The sequence below is a fragment of the Oculina patagonica genome, chromosome 8 (genome assembly GCF_052425735.1).
Source record: "Oculina patagonica isolate OP01 chromosome 8, crgOcupat, whole genome shotgun sequence".
Lineage (NCBI taxonomy): Eukaryota > Metazoa > Cnidaria > Anthozoa > Scleractinia > Oculinidae > Oculina > Oculina patagonica.
The window spans coordinates 13,047,457-13,060,213 of NC_135765.1; the positions used below are offsets into that span (position 1 = coordinate 13,047,457).

The 12,757-nt window shown below is 37.6% G+C and overlaps 1 protein-coding gene across 5 annotated transcripts in view; it reads left to right on the top strand.

The window, feature by feature from the left end:
* Nucleotides 1-11,707, top strand: part of LOC144663860 (uncharacterized) — a 38,191-nt gene extending 26,484 nt beyond the window's left edge. For all 5 annotated transcript variants that reach the window (XM_078524933.1, XM_078524935.1, XM_078524937.1 and 2 more), the window contains 8 exons: nt 10-174; nt 2,821-2,989; nt 3,395-3,522; nt 4,666-4,815; nt 6,595-6,756; nt 8,975-9,053; nt 10,526-10,631; nt 11,327-11,707. In XM_078524933.1, coding sequence (XP_078381059.1) covers nt 10-174; nt 2,821-2,989; nt 3,395-3,522; nt 4,666-4,815; nt 6,595-6,756; nt 8,975-9,053; nt 10,526-10,631; nt 11,327-11,432 — 1,065 coding nt within the window. In that variant the 3' untranslated portion in view covers nt 11,433-11,707. The remainder of the gene's footprint in view (nt 1-9; nt 175-2,820; nt 2,990-3,394; nt 3,523-4,665; nt 4,816-6,594; nt 6,757-8,974; nt 9,054-10,525; nt 10,632-11,326) is intronic.
* The last annotated feature ends 1,050 nt before the right edge of the window (nt 11,708-12,757 follow it).

Sequence of the window (12,757 nt, forward strand, 5' to 3'; positions counted from 1 at the left end):
TTATTTTAGCCTGTAAACCTGTACCCGCCATCTAATACTGGCTTTTGTGATGTCTTTGGAAATGTGTGGGAGTGGTGCGAGGATCACTTTAATGGTTTAGATGGTTTTAGGACTCATTTTCTTTATAATGACTTCTCTGCGCCCTTCTTTGATGGAAGACACAACATGATTATGGTGTGTATTGAAAGTACTACTTTAGTCTTTAGCTTTACAGTGAAACTTGCTAAACCGTATAAGCGCTGGGAACCTTAGGAGGGAAAGGTAAAATTGACCAAAATCATTTACCGTCACAAAAATAAAGCGATTTTCAATTAGGTGTCGAAATTAATTCGCATTTGCTTTGGTTTTGCGTTACTATGCTTGGTGATTAGGTTAAGACACTCAAGCCACTTTTGATACAGTAAAACTAAAACTAATAGGGACTGGCTCGCGCACGTCAGTCCCGCGCTTCGTACCGTTCACGTGTATTTCCTTTGAGTTTGTATTGGTTCTTTTGATTCTATTTTCGGCCAGATAATTTTTTTGATTTTTGTTTTAATCCTATTCAGACCGAGTTTTCTGACCTTCCTGGACCCCGACAAGCAACTTTAAAACCGCTGATCACCAAATTAACACAGGGTGAAAAATGATGTCATCACGTCATCACGTCACGGAAAATGGCGTCATTATGACGTCACATGTAGGATTTTATTGGCTAAAGTAGTTTTTTATTAATATTTCCATCGCAGTTGAATGTATGACCACAAACTGTTAACAGCAACGAGTCTGATAAGCGTTTTGTTTCTGAGCATACTTTGGTTGTCATCAGCACTAACAATGATGTCATTATGACGTATTTTTATTGATATAGCCGCCATTTTGGATCCGCCATCTTGCATTCGCCATTTTGAATTTGCTTAAATTAAATTATTTCATAAAATATGCCAAAACTCAAAGTTTGAGGAATGTTTAACTTAAGTCCTTTATGAAAGAATGCTTCAAGCTGGAAAATGTAAGGTAATAATGATATTACAGAGAGATATAATCCGGTTAGAAATTTTGTCCGCCGTCTTGGATTTTAGCAACTTACAGTAAGTATTTAACTCAAAATAGTATTAAATCAGGTAAATTATTTCCAAATAAGTATAAAAACACAAACACTATAATAAAACTGAAATTTAGTATTGATTAAAACGCCAAAATGCAATTTTTTTAAAAAGCTGTCAAAATCCGGTTGCCATGGATACGTCAAAGCTAGTAGTCACATGTTGCTTGTATCAAAATATTGCTAGAACAAATTTAGGAAAGTCGTTTAGAAGTTTCACATCTTCAAAGATGGGGCAGGCCTCAAAAGCCTCCTCTCCCCCACCCCCCCCCCCCCGGTCTGAATAGGGTAAAGACACTCAACTGTAACCCACTGCCAATTGTTGCACTGCGACAGCCTCTGAAAAATAAGAACCTATTAAGAACTTAATCAGTCTGAATTGTGAAAGAGTACCCTAAGCTAAAATATAGGAACATTTTCAGCCTGACCTCGAAAATTCTAGCTTCTTATTATATGTGGTTTACAGTATCACTTCTACTTAAAGCAAACGTGTTTTCTTGACCACTTCACGATTTAAATTGTCACAACTTGCCATTCAAAACAGACGCAAGCAACGCATTCAGCGAATCACGGCTTTACGAAAAACAAGCAACAAGTGCAAAGAAGTGCTGATCAAGTGATCAGTGGGTTTGTTTGCCTTCTGATTGGTTAACAAATTGGCTTGTTTTCTCTTATTGGTTAAAGTACATTCCAAGAGTGTTATAAGCCAATCACAGACCAAAGAAAGAAAAAATCCATAGCAAACACTTATTTATTATTTATTATTTATTATTTTATTATTCGATCGCCTCCCGTGAACCGTTCTAATTAACAGTTAAATTATGAGCTCGAGTTGTTTTAGTAGAATTCTAACTCATGTGTCTTCAATTAATGATTTATAATTATTTTTCTGCTTATGAAATATAATTAAACTTTACGGTTTAGCAAAATCGCGCGCGCGGACTGAATTGTGATTTAAAACTTTCAGTTGTGAACTCACGCTCATCAGTTCATTCAGAAATTTTGACGTTTTAACCGTGAAGCTCCCTCTTTAAGTCTTCTTTGGAATTGAATTTTCCAATAATATTTCCAATAATGATGTAAACTTCTTCCGAAACTTCGGAGAGACGAGAAAATGTCGCCATTCTGTAGACGACCTTCGGCCACCTCGCACTAATTAACAATTAGACGGCAAACTCGAGGTTTCTATCAAAAGCCGGTGGAAACCGAGAGCGAGCCGTCTAATTGTTTTAGCATAACCCAGCTGCCGAGCTATTAAACACAAAATATAGCTAGAGTTGATTATTTGAATGTTTTGTTGATAAAATTCCGCAAAAAAAAAACTTAGCGCGCGCACCAAGTGCCGTCTAACGATCGTTAGCATAACCACACTGACCACGGGGGCAATCTGATTGCACACAGGGCCACATGATCCGAGAAGGCCCGGAGGCGCGCTAGTCGCTGAATTCTCCATAATCAAGCAAGGAGACGTCGTGGGGCAACATGAGGCCGCCCGGCACCGGCAGGACGGGGCGCGCCCCCGCCATATCAGCCGGTAGAAACCCGAGCTCGCCGTCTAATTGTTAAATAGAAGGCGCCTGTGTAGCCAATCAGATCGCGCGTTTTGCCAATAGACGGCAGCTGGGTTATGCTAATGGCTGATAGTGTGCAGTAGCTTAGCAAATCAGATTGCAGCATTTGCATTAGTATACTAGTAGAATTCTACTAATGTATCTAATAACCCCATTGCCTTTAAGGGCGGAAGCTGGGCAACGACTGGAACTGGTGCATCACGGTTTGGTCGCTATTATTTCCGTCGCCATTTCTTTCAGCACCTTGGGTTCAGGGTTGCTCTTTCAGTCGATAACAGTCCTCCTGTGCGTTTGGTAGGAACTCCCGTGTTTGTACTTGGTTTTGGCATAGAGGGTAAGTATGGCATTTAATTTTTAACAGTCCCACCTTCTCACATTATCAGAATCGGGAAGCTTTGTCCAGAAAAACGCTCGTGCTGGTTTGGAAAAAATGTCGATCAACATGTTTTGTCTCTGTAAGACATTTTTTTTTCCCAAAATAAGAACCCATGACGAAACATTTACTAACTGAATAAGACAAAGCAGACGGGTTAACTTTCTGCTCAAGTGATCCTTTTGGATCAAGTGAACTTTCCGTGGTGGGAAGCGATAAGTGTACTAAACTCCAGTTTCTTAGCATGAAGCAGCTTGAAGTATTGCTACCCCCCTCCCCCCCCCCCCCCATTGCAGGTTGTTTGCTCCAAGTAGGGCTCTTTCAGCGGAGGTTCGACTGAGTATTTGGTTATTGCGTGAATTGCAGATAACCCTGTAACCTTGCCTGGAGTTGACAAAGGCACGGCATATTTCAGCACTTCAAACTCGCAATATTTTGATGACACTGAGGAATTTCTGAGCAACGAACTGGTGTCACATTATGGCGATCTTTTGGTGAGTTTCAACGCACATTGTAATGGATTTAACACCTTTACAACGTCAATCGGTTCAAAATGATTGAACGTCTGTGCTAATAAAACCCTTCTATGCAACCATTTAAATGAAAGCTATAGATCAGCACTTTCATGTGGTACTGTTTATCACGCTGTACAACCTGGTTCTAACTTTAAAGTCCATTGATGACCTCCTAGTGTGTGAACATTTAAATGAAAGCTATTGAGCAGTTCTTTCATGTGATACTCTGTGTTTATTGTGCTGTACAAGATGGTTCTAATTTTTAAGTCCGTGGATGACACCTTAATGTGTGACCAGTCAAATTAAAGCTGCTGAACAGTACTTTAATGTGGTACTGTAACTTATGCTGTATAAGGTGGTTCTATCTTTTACGTCTGTGGACAAAACCCTAGTGTGTGAAGTGAAAGCCACTGAGCAGTGCTTTCATGGGAAACTGTTTGTTTCCTGTACAACATGTTTCAAATGTTCAAGTCTGTGGATGGAACCGTTGTGTGTGTGAACATTCGTATAAAACCTTACGGAAAGTACTCTCATGTGTGTGAAGTGAAGTGAAGTGAAACTTTATTTAAACTCGGAATTCCATCAATTACAATTGGTTTTCATGAAAGCCGAGTAAGATTTAAAAATTTAAATAGAGTTTAATAACACATAAATATTAAAGTGGGACAAACTATCAATAAGAAGATAGTAACATATCAAAGTCAATATCTTCCAGTCCTCTTTTAAAGGCTGCAAGAGTTTTGGCTGACTTAATTGAATTAGGTCGAATTAGGCAAGGAATTCCACAATTTAGGACCAGCGTAAAGAAAACTCCTTTTCATAAAATCAGTTTTCGGTAATGGTAAATTAATATTTAATTCACTGTTCCTAATATTGTAAGGATTTCTTGCCTCGACTTTGCAAAATCTGTCAGTTAAATAGGATGGGGCTTCACCAGTGTGTAGCTGTTGAAGGTGGCCATAAATTTTTAATCAGTGTACAAAACCCTGCTTTGTGACCATTCAAACGAAAGCTACTGAGTTGTACTTTCGCCTTTCTTGTTTTATGTGATTTTAGTTTGCGAATATTTTGCTTGTATTCTAAGTGAAAAGTTAATGCGCATTGTTGTGTTCTCCTTTTTAGGGAGTGGAAAGTAACGACCACGCCAGCAAACAGCTTGCGCAGATATGTGGTGAAGTCCTACAAAAATACAAATGTCCTGCAAAAATTGCCCTGGACGTGATGTGTTCTGTGGGTCGGTTCTCTTATGAACTGAGCAAGCACGTGGAAAAGGTTTTGTTGACAGTTTTAGATTATTAACCGTATTAAAACATAAAGCCATGTTGTTACGCCGCAAAATGTAATAATCGCCGCACAATGCATTACTAACGCAAAATGTAATAATAACGCAATTGTAATCACATTGAGGCAAAATGTAATAAAGTTGTTAACGCAAAATGTAATAACTTTTTAACGCAAAATGTAACAAATTTTCTAACGCATAATGTAATAACTCTAAAATGTAATAACACTAAAATTTATATATATATATTGAAATCGTGTAGCTAAGCTCAGTGACATTAACTTTTTGTTGGTTTTATGCAAATTCAGCATTATAGACGTACCATTCCTTTGCTTTAGAGCGGGGTGCGGGTGCCCACGCAGTGATGCGGCCACTCGCGAGACCACCAATCGGACCGCACGTTCCGCGTCTGACAGCACTGATGCCGAGTGATGGTACTGGACGCTGTGATGGCCAGATTACTTTGGTTTGGTTTACGACACTCAATTGAAAACTGCTCTAAGAAAAGCTCCGGTCTAACTCAACTTGCATACTTGGGATATGCCTCGACAAAACAGACCACAAATAGAGTTTTTCTAGTTTAAAATTAAAAAAAATAGATTTTTGACAATCAATTCAAAATGGAATTTAGACTGCCTACTGGCCTCTGAAATATTGTGAGGACAATGGCTGTTTTGTTTTTAAAATGGATTTAAGAGATAACGTCGGAAAAAGGAAGTTTTCGGTGGTTGTAATAAGTTTTAAGTTGATAATATTATGAAATCAGAGTGTGTTTTATATTTTCCAAGTTTACTGGAAAGGCAGAGGACAAAGTATTCTTGCTGTCAGGGATCCTATTAACCATTCACTTTAACGTTCTTGTTTACCTTCTTCGATGAGAAAGTGCTACTTGCATAGGATTGTCGGTGACAAAAACTGACGTACGATTGACAACGAAGACGACTATTTGCTTGTATCTGTTTTGCTATTATGACGGATTTGTGGGGTGTATTTCTTAAACCGCCCCTTTCTGTTTTCACTTGTCTCGGAGGCTAAAAGACCAGTTTTACCAGCTCTAATGAAACACGTTTGGTTCGCTACATTTTAATGACCCAACCTTTTGACGGTTAAGAGTCAAGGCTCCATCTTCTCCCAAATCCGATCTAAAAGGACAGCGGGGTTGACGGGGGTAAAAAATTCCTATCTTCTAAAGTGACTGCCAGAAAGAAATCGGTCCGGGAGGGACAATTCCTATATGGAATACACGAGGTAAACTATTGAGTACAATTCTTCTAATTCAGGAAACAAACATGTTATTTTAGAGTTATTACATTTTGCGTTGTTACATTATGCGTTAGAAAATTTATTACATTTTGCGTTAAAAAGTTATTACGTTTTGCGTTAACGACTTTATTTCATTTTGCCTCAATTTTATTACGTTTTGCGTTATTATTACATTTTGCGGCGATTGTTATTACATTTTGCGTTAGTATTACATTTTGCGGCGATTACTACATTTTGCGGCGTAACACATGTCATTATTGGGCTGTGATCTGATCAATAAACTGGAAGGTTCTCTTCCAATGAAATTTGATATGTGACAGGATAAATCTTAATCACATACAGTATAGCATAATCAACCAAACTTATCCCTGATTTTCCGGGAGAAGTGGATCTTCCCAATAAATCACCAATTATTCTTCCATTTAAAATTCTTAGATCTGCACTCCTACAAATTTCTAATAATTAGTATGTCACAGACACATCGCTTACAAGCTCCCTATTTTCAGGTTGTTGCTGTTGATCATAGTGGCCGCTTACTTGATGCAGCAATCAACATTCAGAGGCAAAACACAGTTGAGATCAAGAGTCGCGAAGACTTACGCATGCCTGTTGTCTATGTTCCGCTGAACGATTTAAAAACCAGCATTGATCGCATACAGTTCCGCCAGGTACGTGTTCAGCGAAAGGGGGAATTCTATAAAATTTATTCCTTTTCGATGGCCACTTTCATTAGCCCATTAGACTTAGTGAGTTGGTTATTATGATTATTAACTTTATCTTTTTATATTAATTTTACTTATTCCATTAAGAGCGATAGAATTCTGTCGAAACAGAGTTTTTCATCGTTTAAGCATTTTTACTTTTACTTTTACTTTTACTTTTACTTGTTGTTGATAATCGTTACCACCGTGTGTATATTCTTAAAATTCTAATTTTTTTTTTCTTTTTTTTTTTCTCTTCCCTTGACAATATGATTAATTATGCTGTGTACGTTAAACTGTTGCAAATCACATATATAGCTTGTAGTATTAAATTCTCAACCTCGGATATTGCATTTCTAGCTTTCTGATTGGTTTACTGAATCCCGGTTATCAGCTCGTATACCTATGTTTGACCTTATATGGGAAATGAGTGCGGTAAGTGCCACTCAGTGTAAAATTTTTCTGCGAGAAGCGACAGTTCCATCAGAAAAATGGTTGAAAACAGCAAATTTTGTGAGCTTTATGAACAAGAAATAATCAGCGGTGCCTACAAAAACCACAGAAATGCCATAGTAAATTTAACTACGCAAAACAAAAGGATAGATGCGAAAAGTTTAATTAATAATACTTTTAAACGCACAATAAGAGCGAGTGAATAAAGTAGAAAAGCAGCAAATAATTTATGAACGGCAAACTGACACAGTTTCATTCAGTGTACGTCATAAAACTAGGCTCAGCACTTCAGTAAAGTTTGTTACCTTTCAATCTTAGTTTTGTCCTTTTATACTTCAATAAACCTGTTCCACTTTGAGCTCAATTTCGCTTCAAATAATATAGCAGTCTTGATGACAGCCGTGGAGCCGTAAAGAAGTAAAATGTAAACACTTGCTTCGTTCGACTTGCACAAGACTTTTAGTTTCCAGAAAAGCTTTTGCTTCGGATCTTCTCGTAAATCTTAACTGTTGTCACAATTTCCAGAATATTTAGACGACATTAGAGGGGATTTTTCGAGAAAATTCTTGAGAAGAAAACTCTTTCGCTCGCTTTCCTCGTATGTTTCATTCAACTCAAGAAGTGAACACCGCGCCAGAAATTCTCGCGCCTCCTCACACTATCACTTTGTTTACATCAAAATGAAATGTCCAGTCGATTTAAACTTGAGAAGAATTTAATAAAACAATTATTCCATTCGCCCTTGTTGGATACGAGTCGTTATAGCCAACGAGGCGCTTAGCGCCTCCTTGGCTACTTACCACCTCGTATCCAACGCGGGCTCATGGAATAATTGTTAAATATCATGTAAAATGCTTTCATTATACGTAATTTGTATAGTAAACTGTTACTTTTTCATGGAAACATTAGAGAAGTCTTCAATTGAGTGTCATAAAACCGAAACCAATGTAATTACTCTGGCCAATTACAAAGTTAAGAGACAATCCAGTGAGCTAAAAAGTCCCTCCCGTCACCTCTTTGCTAATCCCTCTCTTTAATAATCCCTCAGGAAGTTGAATTTATTTGTAAGTCCCCCTCTCTGATAAGCCCTCCCTCCCTCTTTGTTAATCTCCTCTCCCTTAATAGCCCCCCTCCCCCTCTCTTTGTTAAGCTCCTGTCTCTAATAAGTCCCCTCCCCCTCTCTTTGTTAAGTCCTTCTCTCTAATTATCCCTCAGGAAGTTGATTTTTTTTTGTAAGTCCCCCTCTCTACTAAGTCCCCTTCTCCCCTCTCTTGGTTAAGCTTCTCTCTCTAATCATTCCTCAGGAAGTTGAATTTTTTTGTAAGTCCCCCTCTCTAATAAGTCCCTCCCTCCCTCCCTCTTTGTTAAGCCCCCCTCTCCAATAAACCCTCGTGAAGTTGTATATTTTAATAACTCCCCCTCGTTGAAAAGTCCCTCTCCCCCTTCTTTGTTAAGCTCCTGTCTCTAATAGTCCCCCTCCCCCTTCTCTTTGTTAAGCCTCTCTCTCTAATAATCCCTTTGTGAAGTTGAATTTTTTGTAAGTCCCCCCCTCTTATAAGTCCCTCTCCCCCCTCTTTGTTAAGCTCCTCTCTCTCTTTACGAGTTAAGAACACATTACAATAATTTCGATGCATCCGTGTGCACGCATGCACTGTCAATGAATTCTAATATGCACACATTGCGTGCCTATATAGAAGTAATCTTGCTCACAAATCTTGTACATTAATTACAGTTTACATGGTTGCCAAATGAGATCGGTGTTTATGACCTGATTGTTATGTCATGCCTTCATCGCCTTTCTAATCCTAAAGGTAATGGCTGTGCATCTTATATTTAACCAGCGTACCATACATAGAGTGTTTAACTATGTGATATTCTTGTACGCATCCAAGGATTTTCTAAGAAAAACCTAAACATTATTAAACGCAAATTTCCATCCGAAAATAAGCCCGGCCCCCACCTCCCCCTCCTCCCCTCGTATAAATGCCTTTTTGGAAAATAAGACCACTGAAAGGAATCTTAAAATCCCAGGGCTATTTTTGGAATTTTACGGTTTATATATGCTGATTTCAGGTGTAGTCCTACCTCTATTGTGTCTCTTTACTCTGATAAAGATCAAAGCCACGTCATTTTATTCCCGAGATGGGGAAGAGAACCCAAGTTGCAAGCGAGGGTTCTCAAAACCATTCGAGGGAGCAGAATGACGTACTAACCAAAAAAAGAGAGAACCGCTTTGTACAGCAAAAAAAAAAAAAGATATTACCACATGAAGGTACTTCTCAGTAGCTTTCATTTGAATGGAAACACACAAGGGTTTCATCCACGAACTTAGAACTTAGAGCCACTTTACACAGCATAATAAACAATACCATATGAAATAAGTGCTCAATAGCTTTCATTTAAATGGTCAAACACTAGGTTTTCATCAAACAGACTTAAGGTGGTTGAACACAGTTTTTCAATCTTTGGAGTACTTATCCTTTATTGCTCTCACGCTCAAACCTGACAGGTTTCAAGATCAGCCACTGAATTTGTCAATTTTGCGTGTCACTCAAGACACTGTTTCGATACCATGGCAACCCAGTTTACTATAAATCAGCCAAAAATATTGAATTCCGCACAATTTCAGAAAATCCAGTCTTTACATTATTTTTTTTTTGTTTAAGTACAACGAACTCGGAAAAAATTTGAGATTTTAACACTAAATAAGTAAACTTTTAACAGAGGGAATTTTGATTTTTCGTAGTTTTATCGTTTCACGAATATCCTAAGTGTTTTAAAGTTCCTTTGTCAAATTTCGGATTTTTTATTATCAGCACTTTTCTTTCTCTCTGGCGTACAACCTTGCAAAATGTCTTAAAATTTTAATGGCTGGTTCGTTAGAAATCGTGCCTTTCTAGTAAGACAATAAAACGTGCGATCACAACTTTTTGATCAACAGCGCACGCACAGCATTTGAATTTTGTTTGTCTCGAAGCCTTGAGCGCGGGCGGTCTGACTAGCGTTGGCATTGAATCCAAATAGTGCGCGAAAACCGTTTTCAGCCACCTTAAAACTCAGAGAAACATTGCACAACATAATGAACAGTACCACCTGAACGCATGTTTTGTGGCTTTTATTTGAATGCGTCTTGACTGCTTTTCCATTACTAGACTTGTTAAAGTGCGACTGTTGCATTCATTGCTTGGTGATGGCTGAGAGCCCTCTTTAAGCGACAGAATTTGCTTCATCTGTATGGTGGAGTCTTTTTATTTTAGATTATATATTTTTTGCCTTTGTTCAGCTTGGTTGATTCGCCTGTGGGAAATAGTTCAACCGAATGGCCTGGTCGTGATCAAGACAGACGACGGCTGGGACATGGGATCGCTTAACGCCATACTGGGAAACGAGTAAGAAAAATAATATAACGAGGTGGCGATACATGTAACTTAAAGTCTTTTAAAAACCTCAAAACTTCTGTCTATTGAACCGGTTTTATAAATTTCTAAGAGCCAGAAGACGCACGTACACTATTTTGAAGTTTTCACCCAAAGTCACTTTTTTACATAAAAATTATTCTAGACTTAAAAACACTCGCAGCTGCCGACATGCTGAAATTACTTTAATTTGTTACAACCTCGGTAATACTTGAAAACGCTACCATTTGGATAACACGTTTCTTTCTGGCAGCTTCATTTAAAAGTAAGACTTCCAGCCCGAGTTGCAATTGACCACATTGCGATTAGAAAACGAGGGCGCGTAGTCTAATTATTTAAGTGGAAACTCTGAAAGATTGCAGTCCAAAACATCAAGAACATTTTCTATTTCAAGGACGTTCGCGCTAATTGTTTATGGAGAAAGATTATGAAAAATTGCAATGTTGGAAGATTTTCGCACGAACGTCCTTTTTTAAAAGTGCTACCGGCGCGCAGGTGTGTTCTATATCAGAGATTAGTAGAAACTCAGCCGTGTTTTTATTGGAAATCCGCGAAGCTAAACAAAGAACACGCTCGCGTTACTCTTTCATTTAAAGATCTATTTTTTCTTGATTTTTAGTTTCCTAATTTCATCATAAGTAAATTTTAGATTATTTTCTTTGTTTCAGATTCAATCTTCTGGAAAAACGCGTGGTTTCAAGCAAAAGAAAGGACCTGGGCAACTCTGACAGCTGCCAATCAACTATCACAATCTGGCGGTTGAGGCAATTATGAGTTGGCTTCTGAAATCAATGTTACCTGATGTGGTCCCTTGAGAGTTGAAACTTGTGCTAACAGAAAGCTAATAAAAGCTAATACACTGTGCTGATTAAAATTACCAATTATCTTGACCAAACCCACTCAGTAGGAGGCTATGGAGTTTGGCCTATTTAAATCCTTTTATTTTAAAACGTTTAAAAAGGGAAATTCAAAACAATGTAGCAAAAAAGACTAAAATGATCTATATAGCTATTAGAGTATGAGGGGAATTCCTTTATCACAAACAAGCATGAGAGGCTATGAAAAAACCAACCAACTGGTTGCTTATTTCGAAGAAAAAAAGGTATTTGAATTTGTGTTTCGGACCTACGTATTGTATTTTAATTCACAGAAAATATTTTCACCTTTTCAAAATATATTTATGCTGCTCTATCTTATCACATAATACAAACATTGGTTTACTTAAAGAAAGTTAGCCAGATATTCTGTGTCCAAGAATTATATGGGTTAAAAGGGATGTTTATGAAAAATGACAAATAAAAAGACAAACAATCGAAAAAGCTCTATGTAAGCATGCCCACTAAACTGGAAAAGAATTGTCATAAACACTAGAAGAGAACATAGACGCCTTCAACATGTAATAACTCGTGCGTGACAATTTATTCAGGGAGACATGAATTTCGATGACAAATCAAGTTTGGTCAAATTTCTAGGAAGTTTGTAGGAAAGAATTTTTGCTTTGTAAGTGCGAAAATTCTTTTAAATATACCTACTATTCTCAAAAAGTAGTCTATCGTGCTTATTAATGCTAAGAAAGAAGTTAATAAACACCTTCAACATGAAACAAAAAGCGTGACAATTTTCTGGGAAATCAACAATTATGCACATTATAGATCAAATTATGCTAATTAGGTCAATTTGTGAGGAAGTTCACACGACGGGATTTTGACTTGCCAAATGAGAGTTTGCGGATTTATTTAGACTTATGGACGGACACATAAAAGATATGTTTTGTTTCAAAGGCGACTGCCGCACTTTGGAGAAAATTGGCTAAAAAAATTGCAAAAAAATTGCCTTTAATCTGATAACCAAAAAATGCTAATATTTGGACCGGAGTCGAGCCAAAGTAAAGCTTTTTATACAAAATCGTTTATATTACAGAAATGAGTTATTTATATGACGGACAATACGTAACAGTCGTAAAAATGATCAAGGGTTATCTGACGTTAGTAAAATTAGCCGTGGAAGTTGAAATGAATTTGCCACCGTATCTTGCTTAATTTGCTCCAAAAACTAAGGGGTGGTCAAAATCCGAAGGAATTTATTTTATTTTACTAAGA